The sequence below is a fragment of the Barbatula barbatula genome (genome assembly GCF_947034865.1).
Source record: "Barbatula barbatula genome assembly, chromosome: 11".
In the NCBI taxonomy this organism is placed as follows: Eukaryota; Metazoa; Chordata; class Actinopteri; order Cypriniformes; family Nemacheilidae; genus Barbatula; species Barbatula barbatula.
The window spans coordinates 5,248,170-5,271,060 of NC_136774.1; the positions used below are offsets into that span (position 1 = coordinate 5,248,170).

Consider the following 22,891-nt stretch of genomic DNA (forward strand, 5'->3'; position numbering starts at 1 on the left):
AGAGAGAGAGAGAGAGAGAGAGAGAGAGAGAGAAGAATGGATAAACAATCTCACATGCGTCCACTCACGCTTACATGTCAGACCACATGCTCTCTACAGTTAAAAAGCTTTGTTTTTCTCTTACACTGGCATGTCACAAGACCTAAGTAATGTTTTCAGTGTGTGCCAAAAAATCAGGTTACACAAAAACACATGCCTAAAGAGTTACACCACCCCCCACCTTCCCATTTTCAGCGTGTTTACAAGCCAGTTAGGATGACCTAAAAATCTGGAGACCAGATCTGTTGAGCTCAAAGGTAAGTTGGCAAACTCAAACATGTAGAAGGAGGGTCTGTATTCATCTTCATGCAAAACAATTGCGAAAGACAATAGTTTGTTTTTGTTTTGAAACTCTCTGGAGTTTTCAGAAATTATGTAAAAATGTGAAAGTGTAGTAATCGTGTCTGCTCCATTGGTTTCTCTTTTGTGTTTAGGACTGGGACCTTCAATTAACATTGTATATTTGTTAAAGAGAGGCATGCTTTTACTTTTAAAGGACATGAAGGAGGAACCCAAGACACATTTTTAGACCATCATCATAGAAACGTTTGGGTTGGGCATGTAAGCACCCATTTAGCACCTCATGTACTATTGCTCTTTTATGACATATTGCTTATTACTCCCCGAACTCTTTGTAAGTCGCTTTGGATAAAAGCGTCTGTTAAATGTAAATGTAAATTTAGCTACCACCCAATACACTCCAGCAACAACATAGCAATGCTGATGGCATTACCCACCTCTACCAAGATAGCACATGTACATCGCTGAGATGAGACATACTGTATCAGCACCTGTACAGGTACATCAGCTTTTGGAATTGTTGTCATTCAACACAATGTCTATATGACAAATCTTCAAACATTCAAAATCGTCTTAGTGTGAACTGGCTATCCCGGACATATACCATTTAATAAAGTTGCCTGTTTGCATTGTAGGGGATCTTAATTACTAAAACCGGTATAATCTAGTTTTGTCATAATGCATAATTCACATCATTTACAGTTTAAATACAGTTTTAATACATAAGCTCATGCTTATTCAGTCCATGATGGCCAAAAGCGGGTCTCTGTGGAAACTGATGATGGTTGAACATTATTTTAGAGGGTCTACGCTTCCATGAACTTCCACAGATCTCTATGCTCCTCTAACATAGGAATTACACATTTATTTTATTATCCTATCTAACACCCATCCAAAGACACGTCCAGTTTAATGTGACACTTTTAGTTATTAGATGTTCTTCTGAAATCTGAAAATCCAAGCCTCGGCTTCAAATGATCTATGTATGTTAACCATCTCTGCATGTATAATAAACAGTCGTTTCACATAGTTGACTAAGTGGAAAATAGACATTTTCCAAGTCCAGAACAGTATAAACAAACAAACACAATGTAGGAGACAAAAGGCAGATACATATTATCTGTCAGGACGCTGTCCTTCCTGTCTCGAGTTTTCTAGCTCCCTGGAAAGAGTCATGACATTGCCACGTCTTTCGCGGTTTTGATGTGTTTTGTGTGGAGAAAGGGCATTGTTTTGGTTTGTCACGCCATGCTCTATCTCTGGTGTCACGTCCTTTAGCCCCGCCCCATTGTTTCATCGTTAGTTGGCATTAGTGTTTAGTCTTGTCACCGTCCCTGGTCTATCTTCCCCTTAGTGTTTCATTCCCCATACCTGCTACCACTCTCCCTGTGTAATCAGTCCTCCTTAGTGTCTCCCTTTTATATTGCTCCAGTTTCCCTCTGTCTAAAGTTGTCTAAGATTTCCTGTCGTACTGGTTAATTGATGCGTCATCGTGTATGCGGATTGCCCTTGCTCCAGTGTTCAAAGTTTGTGGATTTATTTCTTTTTTCTACAGACCTTGGACCCGTTTCAATAAGGAGGTTCAAGCAACACTGGGTTAAAATATCAACTCTGAGTTGATTTACTCAGATAATCGCTACTCTGAGTTTTCTGTTTCAGAACAGCTGGTTTCAATGAGTTCAATCCACTCTGAGTAAGTTCACCCGAGGTTACGCGCGTTCATCGCGGCTTTGAAAAAGCCATCATCAATTGAGCGAGGATAACACGATTCACCATGGCAACGGCACGTGACAAAAAGCGCTCGGTTTATTTCTCGCAAATAGAATAGGAGGCACTGTATATATATATATATATATATATACACATATATACCTACGATCTTTGTCATGTAGGTGCAATCCTTCTGCAATAAAAAGAACATGGCAGCAGCTGAAAATTAAATATAAAAACATCCTTCAGTCCGGTGAGTTTAAATGCTCTTGGTAGGATGCCTGACTGGGAAATGTTTGATATATTTAATAAACTGGCCTTGAAAGTTATGAGGACATGAGAACCGAGCACTGTGGCTGTAGAAGACAGAAAACTGGCCATGCTCGCCCCTGCTCCAGCTATGTGTAACGGAGGCCAGCTAGTGAAGAGTTGTGCAGTGTGTAAGCCTCACTCCCCGACCAACAGAGATGCTCTAGCGACAGACGCTATAGGGACTGCGGTCTTCTTACTTCTTACTGCTCTGCATACAGTTGCCTTGCTAATGTGTTCTGCATCCCCCGTGTTATATAGAAAGCTTCCATTAGCAAAGAAACGTAAGGCCGCACAGAGAATCTGCTCAGATGTAAGAGTGCGGCCACGACGAGTAAGGTTTGTGATGTAAGGATGAAGCAGAGTGTTGATATATTTAATGGACTGTAAAGAAAAACTGTATCGCTCAAATAAAGAATCCTCCGGATATGATAAAACATCCAAACGGGGCTTCACCATATATTCTCTCTTGACGTAAATTTAACTCTCTCTGAATGAACGGACATGCCATTTTAATGTCTTTTAACGAACTTGTGCGCGATTAAGGAAAACGAATGAATAAACAAACGGCGAAGGCAGTTCCAACTCGGCTCGCGCTTCTAAAAGGGGCGGAGATTGTAACAAACCTCGGGTTAGTGGAATAAAACCTGCTCCCGACCAGGTTAGGTTCACAGAGTAGGTTACTATGGTTACTCACTCTAAGTATAAGATACCTTGATTCTGAAACGGGCTTGACTTACCCCACGGTCACAGGTTTGATATACCTCGCGTTCTGAAACTGAAAACCCAGAGTATCCCGTTTTCTGTCATGAATCTGCCTTCATGTCATGTCTATTCTTGGTCTTGAGGCAGATTCATGACAAAGCCTTGTGTTTTATGTGAGAGAGAGATGTTGGCTATCGGCTTTCTATGCTCTCTCTCTGGTCCGTGTCTTTGTTCCCGCCATCTCGTTTCCTCGTTAACCTTCCCTGAGTGTGTCATTACCCGCACCTGACCCTTGTCAATTATCCTCTGTTTGTTTCCCCTATAAAACATCCTCGTGTTCATTGTCCTGTGCTCGTTCATTGTATTTTGTACCTTGGTCGTGTATGCTGTGTTTTCAATATCTAGTGCTTGTTCATTGTATTTTAGTGAGTCAGTGTAGTCTTGTCCTTAGTGTTTGTTTTCTCAGTCTAGTTAGTCCGGGTCCTGATTATTATTTATCTTGTCTTGTTTTACCCCCTTGTGGGTTTTTGTTTTGTGTTTATTTATAATAAATTCTTGTTATCCCCGTGTCTGCCTGCACTTGGGTTCTTCCTGTCCTAATCCCTGACAGTTTTCTGGGGTTAACTTACACTGAGTTTGCACTTACCCTGCTTTCTGAAACGGGTCCCTTGTTTTGTCCCTCTCGTTTGTTTGTTTGCAAGTTTTTTTTGTTCTTGTTTTCCCCTTTGTGGGTGTATCATTTAATAAAGCTTTTTATTGTACCCTACATCTGCCTGTATCTGGGTTCTGTCCATTCTGCTTTGACAATTATCAAAGTACTCAGATAAAATAAATTGCTTTGAGTAGGTAAAGACAATGTTTACAGAAAGCCAGGTTCAAGATTAACAAACGGGTGTATTTTGCGAAGTGTAAATCTGAATATCATCCACTTGAATATCATAATGATAAATAATATGACTAAGAGGCATGATCTAAATAATGAATAATAATGGGCCAAGATCTGAGCCATGGGGAACACCATGTTTAAGTAAAACAGTTGGTGGTTTATAATTACCCATGGCAATGTAATACTGTCTGTGAAAGAAACCAGATTTAGCACCTGAGATGCATATATCTGAAAGGTGAGAGAGTAATAACTTGTGACAGTCAGTATCAATAGCTGAGCCAAGGTCAAATAATAAGAGGATGGAAAGATTACTTGAATCACTAGAAATCAGTATAAGCTATAAAAGTGGAAACCAGACTGAAATATATCAAAAGGGTCATTGAGAGCTAGAAATTACAGCAATTACAAGTGCCAACAGCCTTTTCCATAATTTCTAAGACAAACTGTATATTGAAAATTGGGTTATAGTTTGCTGGATCCAACTTTGGTCTTTAAAGAAAAAACGAACTACATTAATGTGCACGTCTTCTGTTAAAACAATCGGCTCATCGCCAGTGAAAGCCCTTTGGGTATGAACCCTCAAAAAGCATCTTGAAAAACGCTGGCGATAAGTACGTGCGATTATCCTTTTTTTGGTGTGTAAAAGTCTTTAGGGTGAGTTGACGGAAATTTCCTTCTGAAGAGTAAACCATTCCTTTTGCACAACATACATTTTTCATGTAGTCCCAACTCGAATGGATCAAGTTGGTTTAATAATGAAATAAATACAAATAAAAAACTTCAAAAGCTGAGATAGACTCACCACAGTACAGCAGAGAGGCCAGAACCACCAGAAGAGGGCCAGAATTAGCAGTAATAACACAATCAAAAGTGCTATGGCCAAGATCGTACCATCAGACTGCAATGAAAAACAGATAACAGACCACTTTTGATACGATACAAGCATTCCGATCATAGTGAAATGCATAAAGATTCCTCTGAAAATGAAATGATGTTGCAGTGATGCTAGAGTATTTCTGATTCAAACAATGTCTCATTGAAACAGAAAGCTTGAAAAACCCAGATAATTCATGCCAGTGATATCGCTTACAAGTGGTGTCATGGGGTTCCTGTGACTCAACTTGTAGAAATAAATACTATTATTTGTATAGTTACAACCTTGCAAAACATATTCGTGTCATACATATGAACAGTTTGTGAAAATAATACTTTGCATAATAGGCTACTTACACAGCTTACAGTGGTGATGGTCACAGAACTGGAGATAAAGCTCAAGCCTTCATTCATGCTAACATATAGGGATGCTGCCCTACAACATACATTGTGAAAAAGCACTTTAAATGATGAATTTACACAAAGATCTTATGATTTACAGGTGCAGATATTTATCCAATGAAACTTACATTCCCTCATCCCGAAGAACAGGAGCTGGACATAACAGGTATGTGTCCTCCACTATCAATGGCTTCACCACTGTAAAAATGAAAAGATCATGTACAATCACATTTGAAAGTCTAAAGCGGACTCAAGAGTGCCAGATGATTGAAAACCCTATGATATCCATTTGGTTGATATGATTTTGTTGACTTGAAAACATATGCTGTAAATTCCCAATTGGACTTAATTCACGTTGAGAAAAGAATCCACTTGTTTTCATGACCCTGGATTTTAATGGTCATATTTAAAATGTACTGTTTTTGTGGTTGATGTACCGTGGCTATACACTAATAAGCCAAAACATTATGACCAACTGCCTAATATGCTGTTGGTCCTCTGTGTGCTGCCAAAATAGCTGTTATGATGTTAAGATGGTGGTGTGAACAGGACCAAAGGTTTCTTTGTAAAATACTGCAATTCAATCAATGTAATTCAAACCGTACAACTTTTAATCTCCCAATTAAATTGTGACGAGAGGGAAAAGAGGCTCATGGCCAAGCTTTGTCCGTCATGCACAAAATGTACTTGCTCATATGCTATGCTGCCATGAATGAAATGGAGAGCCAAGAACATCCCAATCAGATATCGATTACTCACATTGATTAATGTATTAGCATCTGACATTGGAAATATGTTTGTGTGGGCTGTTGGTTTACGTTAAATAGATTCAGAGTTCTGGCAGAGGCTACAGTCAAGTCAAGTCAAGTCAGCTTTATTTATATAGCGCTTTTTACAATTTTCATTGTTACAAAGCAGCTGTACAAGAAAACATTGACTATAAGTAAAAGTCATCAATTTGGTTTATTAAGCTGTTTATTAAAAGTGCACATGTTAAGATCATGTTTACTACTAAGTAAAGATGTGAAAAGGGTTGCTAGTTGATTGATAAATCAAGATGATTACTGTTGATGACAAATTGATTCAGAATAGAATGAAGAATGAATGTTACTAAGTAAGTCCATATGTTTTTTATTCAACCTTGTTCCTGTTGCTCAAACTGTGTCCTGTTTGATAAAACTGTATTTCAATGCACTGCAAGATGCTTTGAATGGAAGAGTTTGCCAAATGCATAAATGTCAAATGTTCGTGTAAATCTGATTATTTGAGGACTATGATAAAGCCAGAAGGTCTCAGTGAACACTGTTTATTTAACTGACCATCTGATAAATATTGACCGCAAGACTAGAACTTCTATTCTCAGAAATTCTGAGGAAACTATTCACTTGATTTTCCTCTTTATTTCTTACCTACGAAACAGTTAGTACTTTATTATTTAGTTATTACTATACAATTACACCCTTATTTCTATGCAATTTTTACTTTTTAATTAATTACAATCAGGGCTTGACATTAACACTCACCAACCCACCAAATGCTGGTAGATTTTCCCAACAACACAATTGTTGTTGCTAAATGCTAAGTAGCTAGTAACTTTGTAAAACCACTAGCCACTGTGGCTGGTGAGCAGAAAAGTTAATGTCATGCCTCGATTTGAATGAATGATTCTGTTTTCAAATTCTGATTACGAAGTCTATAAACATTTTACTTTCACAGCCATTCACCCCTCAAACATACAACTGAGAGAGTTTAAAGAGAACAATCACAATCTCTTCTTTTACAATTTTCTTGGAAAAACGTTAATAAACCATCAAATTACAGGAAAACACTGCACATTTTCAAGAAAAACATGAAAAACAATTTTTTACGGGACCACATTTTTATTTTACAGGGTTTTACATGTGTCCCAGCGGCCGGAAGATATTTTTTAACAGTGTAGGTTAAGATTAAAATAAAATTAAATCCAAATTAAAAAAAAGCATACAATTCAGGCACATTTCGCATAATATTGGGCTACACTAATAAGTCCAACTTAGATCTAATTTCAAGGGCACAAACAGTTTGTGCATGATGCCAATTATCTTCATTTACAGGATATCCTCTCATGTATTTACAAGAATAAACACAAAACAGGCCAGAGTACATTTTCTGGAAATAGGGCCTAAGGGTGGAAAAGTGGGACTGGTTTGCTGAGGGTTGACAAAAACAGGTGCAAACATTTGTAAATTGTGTATGTGGACAATAATATTGTAAACAAAAACATTTCCAGAGAAACAGTGTCAAAGTTACAGCCGCTGTGACTCATTTGACAAACTCTGCAACACTTAAATGTGCAAGAAAGGATGTGGATCTTGTTAAAATATTAGAACTGCAATCAAAACTGCAAGGGGTCGAGCTGACATTTGCTAGAAGAGATTTGTTAACCCCCCTAGACTCTTGTGTTGCACTTATTCTCTAATTTCTTCATCATTTAACTTTTAAACCTCTTTAAAGCCCAAAACAAATATGAAGTGGCATTTCGCTTGGCATGGCAAGCCATTCCCAGTTTTCTGTGGAAAGTAAACCTCTGGGATCCGTAATGAAAATAAGAGACCTAATCATAAGAGTTTATAGATTCTGACTCAAATCATGCCAACCATATGGTGATTGTGCAAGAAAATTCAAGAAAATGTTCTTGAAGAAAACTTCTATAAGACTGCTGGCATTAAACAGAAGTACTCAGTTTTCAATAGTTTTAATACCAAAAATGAGATGTCAGGCAAGTTATCATATGGTTAACTAATATAGCCATGTGATAGCCATGTACTTACTTCTCGTAAGGGTGTCATTAATTCTGAAGCTGCAAAGGACCTTATCCACATTTCTAGCATGAAGAAATCCATTTCCTCTCACTACAACTTGGAACGCCTCTATAAAACAGCAGGTTCATGAAAAACAATGTTAAGTCAATGTTAAGTTTGGAATTCTGTTGGTCAGCAAATCAAATAGCTGTCAATACAAATCAACAATGTTGCTGGCAAATTTCTTAAGGTGACGAAGGAAGCATGATAAAATGATAACAATTTGCTCTCCATAAATAAGATGTTATGCAAACTTTTTTTATTATTGAAAGACATAAGTCACCTAAATAAAACAGGCAAGACAAAAGACTCTATGCTCAACATTACAGAGACACAAAAAACTATGTTCATAGTTTACAGTGACATTTGTTTTACTATGTAATGATTTCGTACGTTACACCAAGTTGCTTGAAACTGTGACTCAAAGTTACTCAAAGCTTTATTTCTGTGGTACGATCGAATGGAGATATGATACTGTATAAGTATCTAACTAAGGTAGAGTGATCAATAGTGATGTAACTACAATTTCTCAAGGGTCGTCTTTAGGAGAGGGAATCTCTTAAGAGCCAAACCTTTAAATGTATTGACTCACTTTTGCTTTTATTACCTTTGACAAAATGTTTTGTATTCTGTTACTGTGGTATTGCCAAATTGACTTAAGTGGCTCTACAGTATAGAGTAAAATTATCATAATTCTTTACTCACCTCCAGCACAGATACTTGAAGGCTCCGCGGCAAGGATCTCAATGCATGATTTTTTCAGAATCTGACAGACACAAAATGGCAAAATAAACAGATATTTATGTGATTATTATTTTTTTTAAATCACAAATGCTGTAAAAAAACATATATTTACAGAATTTTCCTGTAATAATTTAATTTAATCATTTAGCAGACTCTTTTATCCAAAGCGACATACAATGTATTTCAAAATCAAGTGCAGGTGGCAGATCCTTTTCCTATCTAGCGCCTATACTGTGGAACAGTCTTCCCCGCACTGTCCAGGAGGCAGACACACTCTGTCAGTTTAAATCTAGACTTAAGATGCATCTTTCTAATTTTGCATACACTACACTTTCATAATATATATATATTCATAATATATACAGGGTCAGTTGTGGCCTGGGGGTTAGAGCGTTGGGCTTGTGATCAGAAGGTTGCTGGTTCAAATCTCAGTGCCAGCAGGTCATGACTGAAGTGCCCTTGAGCAAGGCACCTTACCCCTGATTGCTCTGCAGTAATGTGTCACTGTAAAAAAACTACTTGTAAGTCGCTTTGGATAAAAGCGTCTGCCAAATGAATAAATGTAAATGTAAATGTAAATATATATATATTCCGAAGGTTTAGGCTGCACTAGATCAACCGGAACCAGGAAGACTTCCAAAAACAACTGATGCATTTGTTGCATCAAAGTGTGCAGAACAGTACTCTACTCTCAGCCAGTCTTGTCTCATTGTTCCAAGGTTACTAGAGCGTGCAGGACACAGTCCATGCCCAGACCTGACAAATGTTATGATGATAGAGCTAGACATAGGACGTGTCAACTTTACAAAATTTCAGCCGCTATTAGATTATTAATGTTAATGAATAATCTTTTGTTTTGTGCTGTTTGCCTGGCCGGGGGGCTGCTAGATATTTATAGTTTTTTTTAATTAACACTGTTTTCTTGTACAGCTGCTTCGTAACAAGGAGTTATAAAAGCACTATATAAATAAAGCTGACTTGACTTGACTAGGGGAAAATAATAGAAGCAATTTGTGCAACAAAAGAACGAAAGAACAACAATGCATAGGTGCAGTAAACTGGTCTCAGTTAGCCTACACACAGAACCAGTGGTGGTTTTGTAAGCCAAGAGCAGAGATTTAAATTGGATGCAAGCGACTATAGGGAGCCAGTGCAACCTAACGAAGAGAGGAGTGACGAGCGCTCTTTTCGGCTCGTTGAAGACAACTCTTGCCGCTGCATTGAGGATCATCTGAAGAGGTCTTGTTGTACAAGCTGGAAGATCAGCTAGTAGAGCATTGCAATGGCCCAGTCTGGACAGGACAAGTGCCTGGACAAGAACTTGCTTAGCATGCTCAGACAGGAAAGATCTAATTCTCCTAATATTGTAGAGTATGAATCTACAAGACTTGCCGTCGCTGGCAACATGATCTGTGAAGTTCAGCTGATCATCGATTACCACTTCCAGGTTTCTGGACGTTCTGGAAGGAGTAGTGTTTGATTAACCTAGTTGGATGGAAAGGTCGTACTGAGTCTTCAGGTAAGCCGGGATCACAAGCAGTTCAGGTGAAATGTCGTTCAGGCATGCTGAGATGCGCAGAAATCATCAGATCATTAGGCTGAAATGACAGGTTGAGCTGTGTGTGATCCAGATAGCAGTGATAGGAAAAGCTATGTTTCCGAATGACAGAGCCTAACTGTGTGTTCACATAGAAGCCAATGAGGCATCAAAAACGCGCTATTATCGAGTAGTTTGACGCTTGAACATTTTGTGTTTACTCGCTTCATTCGCGTCATTCGCTTCATTCGCTTCATTCGCGTCATTCGCGCTATTCGCGCGTGAAATTTGCGTCATTCGCGCTATACGCGTCATTCGCGCTATTCGCGTCATTCGCGAGTGAAATTCGCTTCACTAAAATGTTTTTACAATTTTCCGGATTCTCCGACCTCCTCACTCACTTTCTTCCAAGCAAGATCCTTTTTATTCCTATTTTTATGAACACGTATCATATAGCTCCGGGTGTCCACACACTGAGATGAGCTTGTCCTCCATTTTTTATTTCTGCCTCTGCTCGCTACGTTGTCTACGTCACTACTCGAGCAGGCGCCTGATTGGTTAACGCGGCGCGAATTTTCACCAAAGCTCAGATTTTTCAATTCTCGCAATTCGCGTCATTCGCGCCATTCGCGCTATTCGCGTCTTTCGCGCTATTCGCGTCATTCGTGCCGCCTCATTCGCGCTATTCGCGTCGCAAGCGCGTCTATCGCGTCTTTGCATTGACTTAGCATGTAAATCACTCGCGCTTGACGCCTCATTCGCGCTCGGTGTGAACACACAGTAAGGACGTTGTGTATATCGAGAAGAGCAGCGGTCCAAGAACTGATCCCTAGGGTACCCCTGTACTGATTGCTGAGACTCAGAGACCTCACCTCTCAAGGGTATTCTGAATGACCTATCCGAGAGGTAGGACTCGAACCATGTTAGTGCCGTTCAAGAGATACCCATAGTCTTCAGGGTCGACATGAGGATGTGGTGGTTGACAGTGTCAAAAGCGGCAGATAGATCCAGGAGGATGAGTGTAGGGCTAGCGCGGGCTAGAGGGCATAAGCTGTCCAAGCAGGTTCCTAGAGTGGAGCATAGAGTGTTGGTGGTACTTTTCGTATTCAGTAGAGAGAGCTGTTCAGGAGGAGGGAGCATGGAGGAGACCTCTGAGGATAAGCGGTTGGTAAAAGGTTGGAAAGTGTGCGAAGCTTGCGTCAGAATGCGACCAGTGGGGAAGGGTGTGATGCGTCTGGTGAATTTAGGTCAAGATCCAAAGTGATGAGGAAATGATCCGACGTGTGCAGCCAAACTGCTTCTTCCACTGACTGGGCCGAGTGCAACGTTTAAATAATGGACCTGGCATTGGACACGCCTCCCAAGAACACCCAATAAACAAGCAAAATCGGCACGAGACTAAGTGACTTAACATTTGACACGGTGATAGTAAACAATGGAGCGTTTCCTAGCAACAAGACAAGAATGAAATACACTTCTGTTGCCAAAATGCTTCTTTACTGCTTCAAGAAAACGGTGAAAACACTTTATTACATATCCTTATATCCTGTAATTTTACAGGAATAACATTTCACTGTATATTTCGGTCAATTCAACTGTCAGAAAATTCAATATTTTCACGGATTTGTTATTGACCACTGAATTCTATGTACTGTATATGCTTCTCAATCCTTACATTTATAAAATGACCAATCATCGCACAATAGTGGATGTTCATATTTTACATTTTCTGCATGGTGTTTTTGTTTGAAAATACATCTGTTTAATTCCTCATTCCTCTTGTTGTCCTGGAAATAGCCATCATCACCCATACCACCTATGCGGGATGAGGTTGTTTTGATCTCTGTCATCTATGGAAGAATGCTTTCAGATCCCAAGGACCCTGCTGATTTACAAAACTCTGCCTTCTCCTGAGTCTCTGTCCAGAACTGTCAGCATGCAGCTAATTGGCAACAGATGGAGTCCAGCTGGACGGTCTCCAGTCTTAACCCAAGAAACACTCAACCTCTGGATTGATGAGACCAAAAAATCTTCACCCAAAAATTTTCACTCTCTTTCACTTCAGCTTAGAAGCTGAAAATCAGAACCTTTCATTGCAAAATAAAGAATACAACAAGAAGGCTTTGATCATGTTTGGGCAGACTCCTGTGGACTATCACATTTAAGATGGGTATGGCAGGTCTATCTTAGAATATTATGTTGGAGAGAATCCAAAGTCTTCAGAGTGGGCTGAATGAATATTCTTGTTTGTTATTCTTCGGTTCTGTGTTTTTCTTCCTCTGCCCTTTATTCCATCAAGAGGTTAAAGGAATATTTCACCTTCAAAAACGATGTTATTATTTACACACCCTCTTGTCGTTTCAACCCTAGATGACTTACTTTCATCTGCTTTCAATAAGTTGAAAGATGTTGGTAACAGAAAACCGTTGGTACCCATTGACTTTTTGTGTCCATACAATAGAAGTCAATTGGGACCAACGGTTTTTGGTGACCAACATTTTTCAAAATATCTCATTTTTTCTTCTATTCTGTACTATTTTTGGATAGTGTAAATGACAGTGTTTAAAATGACAACAGGTGGAGTAAAGGATGACAGAATTTTCATTTGAAGGTGAACTATTCCTTTAAGTCAGTTAACTAAACCTAGTCGCTGTTCACAAACCTGTTCCATAGTGTTTTAAACTGATACTTTGTATGGAATTAAAGCAACACAACCAAATATCTAAATTACTTATAGTGAAATAAGATCTTTCCATAGTAATAATTTACCAGATTAAACCACCTTTATGTAAATGCTTACCGAATCGATGACTCCTTGTAGAGCTTCAAAACCATCATTCACTGGAAAGACGTGATCTTTGTCGTCAGCAATTTTGGCAAGCTAGAGAAGGTGAAAAAGGAATTACTGATAAACTGATAAAGATTAACACGTCACATAAAATCATCAGAAAAAACAACTTGGACATACAGTAGTTTAAACCCCCTTTTTAGCTATGCTTTGACGAAGTAAAGTATTGTGTTTGTATTCAGTTACAGTGTCAAATAGCACTTGGTGTATACACCAATGGTACTGAATAAGTAGTATATCGAAGCATCCCAGTATTTATAAAAGTACTTAAAGCAATAGTTCATCCTGAAATAGTTTCATCGTTTACTCACCCTTTGCCAATTTAAACCTCTATGACTTTCTTTCTTCTGCAGAACACAAAAGAAGATATTTTGAAGGTTGGTCACTGAACAACTGCAGTACCCATTAACTGGTTTTGTGTCGAACAATACAGTATATTTGAATGGGTACCGCCATTGTTCATTTTACCAACATTCTTCAAAGTATCTTCTTTTGTTCTGCAGAAGAAAGTCACAGGTTTAAAATGAAAGAGGGTGAGTAAATGATGAAAGAATTTTCCTTTCGGGTGAACTGTCCCGTTAAAATGCAGATGTTATTGATTAGATTAGATTCAACTTTATTGTCATTACACATATACAAGTACAGTGTAACGAAATGTAGTTTAGGTCTAACCAGAAGTGCAATTAGCAAGTGCAGGATATACAGTTAGAATAAATACAGGATACAATATTGAGAAAATATAATACTATAATGGACTATAAAAATATTTTGCAGTAGGTATGTTCTATGAAAATATGACAGTGGGTATATACTATGAACAATATATACAGATGGCTGTATACTATGAACATTAATGTACAGATTGTACTATGATGTCAATAAACACGGTACTATAATACCCCAAAGAACAATGAAAAATTATTTTTGTTAATGTTCTACACAACATATATAAGAAAATATACATTTCTTAACGAAAACTCAAAATTTTTCGCATAATTTATGGAAATCTATACACTATCATCACTATCATCAAACATAACATGTCATGATTCCGCTATCATGTCATGTTTATTCTTGGTCTTGCAGCGGAGTCATGGCATAGCCTTAGGTTTTGTGTGAGAAAGACATGGCTTTGTTTTGATTCTGAGTTGCCATGTGCTTTCTCGTGTCTCGTCAGTGTTTCCCGCCCTTTTGTCTCGTTAACCTTCCCTGAGTGTTTCAGTACCTGCACCTGACCCTTGTTAATTATCCTGTGTTTGTTCCCCTATAAGACATCCTTGTGTTCATTGTCCTGTGCTCGTTCATTGTATGCTGTCCATGTTCCCTGCCATGTTCCCTGCCATGTTCCCTGCCATGTTCCCTGCCATGTTCCCTGCCATGTTCATGTTCTTGTACCCTGTTTGTATAGTTCTTAGTGTTATTCCTAGTTGGTTCTTTTTGCCCACCTTGTGGGAAGTCTTTGTTTTCAGTTTTGGATTTTAGTTTGGTCAGTGTTTTCCCCATCGTGGGTGTTTTTGTTCTTGTGTTATTATTAAAGTCTTGTGTTAACCCCTTCATTTCCGCTGCCTTGCAATTGGGTTCTTCCACTACTACGATCACGACAATAACAAATACACACACCTGAGTCTCATTGAAATCCTTCACCCCCACACAGTAAACCGAGGCACCCAGGCTGCGAGAGCGATTGGCCTGAAACAGAGACTTAAACTTTAGACACCTGCAATCAACTAATGCCTCGTTCACATTACAAGTGACTTGTCACTGCAAAGTCGCCAGGGGTTGGCGTTTAGGTTGCTAGTGGTTTCCACTACCGGCTCCCATCTTCTCTCCTTTTGGCTGTTGTTCCTGGGATCATGTCACTTTGTCGCTTGTAATGTGAATGAGGGCCGTAAGCATTAACTGCTTTAACTGCAAATTATATCAATGAAGAGAAAGCTACAGTAGGGCATTATTATCAGTGATCCTACATTGTTTTAGTTTCTTGAGAGCTTTCCTGTAGCTCAATGGTAAGAGCGTGGCGCTAACAATGCCAAGGTCATGGGTTTCGAGTCCAGGGGATTGCACATATTTAGAAACAAATGTATAGCATAGTGCTATGTAAGTCGCTCCAAAGTGTCTGCCAAATGCGTAAATGTATTTTGGGACATTATTGGTACCAGCTGTGTGACAGGATGATGAAAAACACAAAAATGTGTGATCTCATTGGCGGCATGAGAATTACCTCGGTTGCAGGACACTGATGTCCCCTTAAACATCCTCTTGCACTGAGAGCACAACTGTGATCTTTTTGTTTTAATCCCTTCTTACCTCTCTCTCAGCATAAAAGAAGATGTCTTCATGTAGTTCCCCGTCTGTGAGGGCGATGATGACACTGGCTGTTCTGTATCCTTTACAGAAAAACAATGTTTCTGTCATAGTTTGTAAAATTTCATGCCATTGTGTACTGTACACATATGTATTACAGACAGCAGAAAGAACATGCCCCTGTTCTAAAACTAGCTATAGCAAGCGCTTTCTCCACAGTTTGATAAACATGAAAACATGTTTAAACATATAACCTATCTGACAAAAAAAACAAGAAGTTTCAGAAGTTACTTCTGGTGAGCAGTATGAGGTAGGCGATTGTCATGATCCCGCTATCCTAGCAGTTATTTCTCTTGTCTGGCCGACGGGATCATGACAGCCCCATTTCTTGTGTTTTGTTTTGGAAGCATATTGCTCTTGCCATGTTCTCTCCCGTCCTCTGCCTTAGCCCCGCCCCTTCGATTCCTTATTCATTATCCCATATTAGTTTACGCCTTTTACCTGTTGCCCTCATTACCTCACCTTAGTTTCTTCCCTATTTAAAGCCTGGGTGTTTTCTATCTTGTGCTGGACTTTTTTGTTATTCCCCTGCCATGTCTTGTTAGTTCTGTAAATTCTTTAGTTAAAAATTTTGTTAAGGATTTTATGCTGTTATGTTCCTGTCTGCGGGCCCCAAGTGTATGTTCCTGTCTGCGGGCCCCAAGTGTATGTTCCTGGGTGCTGGCCCCCCAGGGGATGTTCCTGGCCGCGGGCCCTATAGTGTCTGTTCCTGTCCATTGCTTCCGTGGCCCTCCCGAGTGTGTTCCTGACTGCGAGCCTCAAGTGCATGTTTCTGTCTGCGGGCCCCCCAGAGGATGTTCCTGGGCATGGGCCCTCTGGTCTGTTCCTGTTTGTGGCCCCCCCGAGTGAGTTTCTGTCTGCGGGCCCCGCAGGGGATTTGTTACTATTTTGCAGTGTTTTGATTTTATTTTAGTTCATGTCGTGTTCCACCTTGGGGGAGGGGTACTGTCATAAAACCGCCTTCCTAGCAGCTCTATCTAGTTCTGGCTGATGGGATCGTGACAGCCCAATTGTTTGTTTTGGAAGCACATGGGCCTTGGTTGTGCTTGTCCTGCGTTTGAGCCTCGTCCCCTTGTTTCCTTATTCATTATTCCATTATCAGTTCACGCCCTTCACCTGTTGGCGTCGTTATGCCTCGTTTGTTCCTCTCCCATTTAATGCTCTTGGGTTTGCTGTCCTGTGCTGTATCGTTTCTTTATCCCCATTTTGTCCTGTTGCCACTGGTCTCTTAGTAAAGTTAAGTCTTACATTTAGTTTTGTTAAAGTATTTTGTTCTTATTTTTTTCTAAGAAATACTGGGGGGTGTTCCAGAAAGCTGGTTATGTGGCTTACCCAGATAAGTTTTTTAATAAAAAACTTCCGGTTCCAAAAAGGGAGAACTTTCAGGGTATGTAAGTTACCATAGCAACTCCTGAGCAGGTTCTGTTCCAGGGTTAGTTCATTTTAACGAAATGTTACTAAGCTTTAGGGGTTGTGTGCGCTTCTTATGAGCATCAAGTGGGTGTGTAAGCACCGGTTACGTCAAATATATTATTTTACAGCAATATTAAATTTCCAATCTTACCCATCGCAATTCAGCATTCACAACAAATTTTATTAACCTTATCTAACCTTTGAAAATGAAATCTTTAAAAGATTATAAGCTGTTATTGTTAAACTGTGTATTTACATGGAGTACTGTATATACTGTTGAAATAAGTTTATTAAAACATCTCCAAAATACTGGATGAATATGCACATCTTACAAAGAATGTTAATAGGGTATGTAAGTTGCATGAGATAATTAATAGTGAAATATATGAACTGCAGAGCAATTGCATATTAGTAGCAATAAGCTTAACAATACAAATATACATTGTTTTATTTAAAGATTATTTAATTTTAAAATGTTAAATTATAAAGTTAATAATATTAGTTGTGAATGCTGAATTGCGAAGGCTGAGATTGGAAATCTAACTGTAATATTGCTGTAAAATTATAATATATTATATGTAATCTGTGCTTCCACGCCCTCTTTTTACGCACCTTATTGACAAACGTAAGAAAAGGAAGGAGCAATATCCAATAAAAACTGGGAGATGAAAGATGTAGAAAGATAATGCTTTCCCCCACCACCATCCTAAGAATATATTCAGAGGTTTATTCGGTTAAAAAAGGAGTTCAAGATCTTTCCCTCAAAACACACAGTGTTATGTGCATTAGAGAATTTTGGCATTGTAGGTTCAGTCTACAACAGAACTCTTTAACTACGCACCTGGTAAGCAAGTGGTTGTATCTCATGCAATTATTTTTGTAACTTGAGTTTTCATACAGTAAGTGTGCAAGCTGACAAGCATTAACTACAGTAAATAAACCATTTAAGACCAAACTGATCCAAACTGTTTATGTTTTACCAAAAAAGTAGATTACACAATAGACCTACCTTCAGTGTTACCGTAGTAAATTTGTTCGCTTGCCTAGTAGAAACAAAAAATATGGGGAAAGTACAAAAAAGTACAAAATCAATTTCAATCTTCTGAATTCTTTTTGCTATAAGATATAGATATAATCAGATAAAGACTACTTTAGCAAACATTATTAGGATTAATGTGAGTAGTCTGGATTGGCTGATTTACCCTCTGAATGCCCTCATGCATTAAAGTGTCTCCACCTGGCCGTACTTTCTGGAGTTCTTCCAAACCTTTGCGAATATGGTCTCTGACAAATCAAATACAGTATAAGGAGAGAGAAAAAATACATCACAATCGTACTCTTGATTCCATAACTGCACTATGCATTTTTTCGGCAAACTGTACCTTATTATAAACATAAAATATGCGGTATACAGTATGTAAAGAATTGGTTTTCTTTTCAGAACAATAGCAACACATACAAGAATATTTAGTGGCAAATGTAGATTTGTTAATGTGAAAACCTTACACGATCAAAGTATTTCTTCATAATATTATTTAGAATGTGAAAGGGCCTTGTATTTATTTGTATCACTTGTTTGGCAGGAAATCACTTTGATTATTTTGAGGTGTATTTTTTAATGACATCACCTGTTTGTTTGACAGGAAGGCAAATTGATCTGCTACAAAGGAATTTTTCTTGTTTTTGGAAGAGTTTTAAATTAGAAAAGGAGCAAATGAAAGAGTGGAAGTCAGGAGTTTGTTGACTAGGATAGCAGTAAACATCCACTTCTTGGGACATATGGCAAAGGTTTAGTCACAGACATTAGTGGCATGGCCATGGGCAGCTCACAAGAGATTTTTCTTTCAAAATTGCGAAGGGCATTTTGAAATCTTAGAAGTGCTCTATGAAGGATTGGAGATGATCAAAAAGATGACTGAATGCTCACAGCAGATGTTCCCTTGTGTCACGTACTGTACTTTGTGGGTCAATGACTGTCACATAATAAGATTCTGCCTTCCGCACTTGGTAACAGAAGCGGTGCAGCACATTTAGCCAAAAAACTTTACTGTGGTTAAAACTATTCCGCAAAACGAATGAGGAATATTACAACTAATGGGAGTTGATCTCAGGGGCCTCCAGCTGAGAGGTCCGACTCCTGAAAACAAGTCACTGCAGATGCAAGACTGATGCAGATGGAAGAATAGTTTGAATGTCCTCCAGACTGTTGCCACAATGTATGATTAACAATTAAATTAGAAATATATCTGTAAGTGACCCCGTCTTTTAGTACTAATAGTAGTATTAACAAGACATGGAAATCATGGTTATTGTCAATATTCACGTTACAGTTTTTTAAGAGATGTATTATAAACATATTTAATTTCAATTATAGTTTTGTTCTGGGTTATAATCCCATTTTTGTTGAATTAAACTGTACCAGTTTATATTGGTGTACCATAGTAATATAGTGTGTTAAACCAAAATATCATAAAGATAATGATTTACTAACCTGTCTTCTGTTAGCCACATCAGAATGTTGCCCTGATCGGAGAATACAATAAATGACATCCGCAGCTGAGGACTAGAAGCAATTACAAACATGAAAATTATTTCAAGGCGTATCCCAAATGCAAATCTCCATGTTATTTCAGATTTAAACTTGAAATGACTGCAATATTGTATTATTGTAAAATGACCCTATAGTCATTAAGGTGAAACATTTCTCTGCAGAATATTGACACGGCTCACATATTCTTCGTGAAAAACATTAGAGAGATGCGACTGCTACCTGATGAACTTATGGGCCAGGTGTTCCACAAAGTTATATATTTCATTCCAGTGATGCTGCACGCTTCCAGATCTGCATGCGAAAACAGATACAATAGACACTTACAGTCAGACATCAAGGGGGCAATAAAGATTCACAGGCTGAGAGGAGATCAAGATTTACAGCTGTTTGAGATTTCTTCAAAGCAACAGTTAGAAAATTTTAATTTAATTCCATGTAGAGAGAAAATGTATCCAGCATCCTCCAGAACAGCTGTCTGAATGAGTAGTATGCCAACTGTATTATTCCATTGAGATTTTAAAACAAAAGTTATCTGGCTGGCTGGCTGGCTGGCTGTCCACTCACTGGATGAAAATGAATTTTTGCACATTAGTTTTATTCATGCCCATTTGTGATATATGAACGGTTGATAGATAGTTTAACAGACAGAGACAGACAGACAGACAGATAGATAGAAAACCTTTCTTTGCACTTTGCTTGCAATTGGAAATTATTTATAAGTAAAATTATGTTTTGAAGAGTTCATTTGGAAAAACATAACTCATAATCATGACATCATGATCAAAAATCATGTTAGGCATTCCAATTAATGTCAATCAAACTGCAGTTTGGGTGTTTTGATGAAACATCCAATGTGCAATTTTTTGAAGGATCTATTGACAGAAATGCAATATAATATACATAACCTTGTCTTCAGAAGTGTATAAAGACCTTACATAATGAAGCGTTGTTTTACTACCTTAGAATAATATATTTCTATCTACATACATACCCCTTATATGGAATTCACCCTGTTGTTTCTAGTAGCCCTAAACGGACAAACTACCCTACGGAGTGTTTAGTAAATACAGTATGTTATTTCTTTCAGCAAAGAAGCAAAAACGTGACATCTTAGTGCTGTGTCAGCCACCGAGTGCTTTGAAGGGGACGGGTGGAGTGAGCAGTTGTTTGCAATTCGCAACCTCACCACTAGATGACGCTTAATTTTAGACACTGGACCTTTAAATTATAATAAATAAAAAACAGCTAACTAACACAATAAACACAGTAGAAAACATGTTAAAAAAAATTGTTTGTGATGTTATCTGTTTTTGAAAATACAGTTAACTCTTCATTTATTGTTAAGTCATTTCAAATGACTAGACTAAAGGGTCATTGCTCCTACAGCATACATTGAGTTTAACTGTATATTCTTACCTTTTTTAAAAGGCAACTTGGCTTGATGTGAGAATTGTATTACTTAATGCAATGAAATTTTTTCATACATTTTTAGATGTGCCTTAAGTGTCCAAATACCTATTGGAATGCTGCAACAGTGCATAGACAAGTGCTATTCTAACGACCTCATGATGTAATTAATTAGAATGAAATAACTTGAGATAACGTGGCAAAAATATTTGCAATACTGTGCGCTGTGTCTGTCCTCCCCTCTCCTCTCCCCTTTTCTGTCTCTCTGTTTCTTTGCCTTTATGCCTATTTTTCCATTGTTAGTGGGATCCAATACTCTCAGCAGATGCAGTTGCCAGAGCGGGGAACGGGTTTGGAACATCTGGAGCTGATGGTGAAAGGGTTTAACAAGCGGCAAATGGTGTGTGTGTGTGTGTGTGTGTGTGTGAGAATGTGTAAAACTGGATTAATTTATACAGCTGTAACTCCTAATGAACTAGCGTTCTTCATCTGCCCAAGACTGACTATTCATTTTCACTGGAATTGGACAGGATTGTCACATTATTCATTTCAAAGGTTTAGATAATACTTGGAAATGGATGAGAAACTCCGCCCCAACCACATCTCATAGGTTTTATTGAAGAGCTGAAAGAGTTCAACAAGGACATTTTACCAAGTTTGCAGTTAGCGGTTAGCGCTGCATCTATTAACTATATTTCAAAGGCTATACTGATGTACATTTATCAATGTCCTTTACATTATTAACCCCAAATGTATAAAAAATAAAGTTGGTTAGTATGTGTGTGTTTTATTAGCATGTTATTCCACATCTATAACACAGTAGTAGCATAATAATACATATATAAAAATATAAAAGCAGTGACAATAGTCTGTGGAATTATATTGTGAGTTTCATAACACATTTTCTTTTTTCCAAACATAATTTTTAAACATTTCTCTTGTTGCAGTCTGCAAAACAGTTTAAGCTGAATAAATGGAGGGAAAATAGCCTTCACAGACCTTTCTGACCAAAAAGGCCAAACTATTAAAGCCACAACCATAAAGTGAAGCCACAGTGATGGCCCATAAGAAGAACATCCCAACTCTCCCACAACCCAGCCTCAAGTGATCTGGCATTCTTGATTGATTTGTGTTAACAAAATTGGAATGTAAAAACATCACACAAAGTTCATGATGGGCATTGAGCCATCATAAATGTTGTCCAATTAAATCCTTTAACTGTGGCGGAATTGAAAAAATTGCAAAGTTAACATTTCTGTTTAAGGATTATAAGGGCGCATGATAAGTGCACGGATAAATCATTTATCTAAAAACTATATAGAATATTTCGTAAATATCTGAAGTAGACGTAATGGGTACACCATTACCCATTGCCAGATTATGACTCCCCTCAAAGTTTGACAAATTTCTTGACAAACTGAGTAATTTCCTTCCACCACTTCGGGAACAGACTGTAATGTCTGTCAGCTGTAGTGTTTCGTGCTCCACAAGAGAGCACTCTCCCCATCACCCGGACTTTCATGATGGCCACCTCACCAGTGGTCCCAAGTCCGGTAGTCGCAGAGGTGTCTGTTCCAGAGGTTCTTCCCTTGAAGTCAACTCTGCAGGTGGTGGCTGCTTTGCTGTGTGTCTGTGCTGTGCACTGTTCGCTCTCACCAGAGGCTGCTTCCGAACCCACAGTTCCCTACCTCATCCAAGATGGACGCCGATGTGTCAACAACCCCGATCTGCAGGGCACAACCCTCTGGGTTGAGCTGAGACCCTGGACTCCGGTCGGTTGGTGGGGTACCGCCTCATGACTTCGAAGTCCAGCGGTCTCAATGACCCCATCTATGCCCACGAAAGTGGGTCTCTGAGACTGCCGTTGAAGAACACCGCCAGTTCCGCCTCCCCACAGACCATCTCCTCTGTGGCTTCCAGGAACCTGTCCACATACAGTAGTCCCCAAGCTCTGTGTTCCCCT

The 22,891-nt window shown here is 38.7% G+C and overlaps 1 protein-coding gene and 1 long non-coding RNA gene across 2 annotated transcripts in view; one reads left to right on the forward strand and one right to left on the reverse strand.

Moving 5' to 3' along the window:
• antxr1a (ANTXR cell adhesion molecule 1a) overlaps window positions 1-22,891 on the reverse strand; it is a 39,423-nt gene that overhangs the window by 12,415 nt on the left and 4,117 nt on the right. Inside the window, exons 5-16 of the mRNA XM_079466867.1 lie at window positions 19,741-19,812; window positions 19,462-19,533; window positions 18,173-18,254; window positions 17,980-18,013; window positions 15,501-15,580; window positions 14,814-14,882; window positions 13,146-13,226; window positions 8,770-8,830; window positions 8,035-8,133; window positions 5,353-5,422; window positions 5,180-5,258; window positions 4,752-4,847 (exon numbers count right to left, since the gene is read on the reverse strand). Coding sequence (XP_079322993.1) covers window positions 4,752-4,847; window positions 5,180-5,258; window positions 5,353-5,422; window positions 8,035-8,133; window positions 8,770-8,830; window positions 13,146-13,226; window positions 14,814-14,882; window positions 15,501-15,580; window positions 17,980-18,013; window positions 18,173-18,254; window positions 19,462-19,533; window positions 19,741-19,812 — 895 coding nt within the window. The remainder of the gene's footprint in view (window positions 1-4,751; window positions 4,848-5,179; window positions 5,259-5,352; window positions 5,423-8,034; window positions 8,134-8,769; window positions 8,831-13,145; window positions 13,227-14,813; window positions 14,883-15,500; window positions 15,581-17,979; window positions 18,014-18,172; window positions 18,255-19,461; window positions 19,534-19,740; window positions 19,813-22,891) is intronic.
• LOC306900141 lies at window positions 193-14,748 on the forward strand. The gene is made up of 3 exons (XR_013787272.1): window positions 193-296; window positions 5,325-5,390; window positions 12,143-14,748. It is a non-coding gene; the product is annotated as an uncharacterized lncRNA (long non-coding RNA).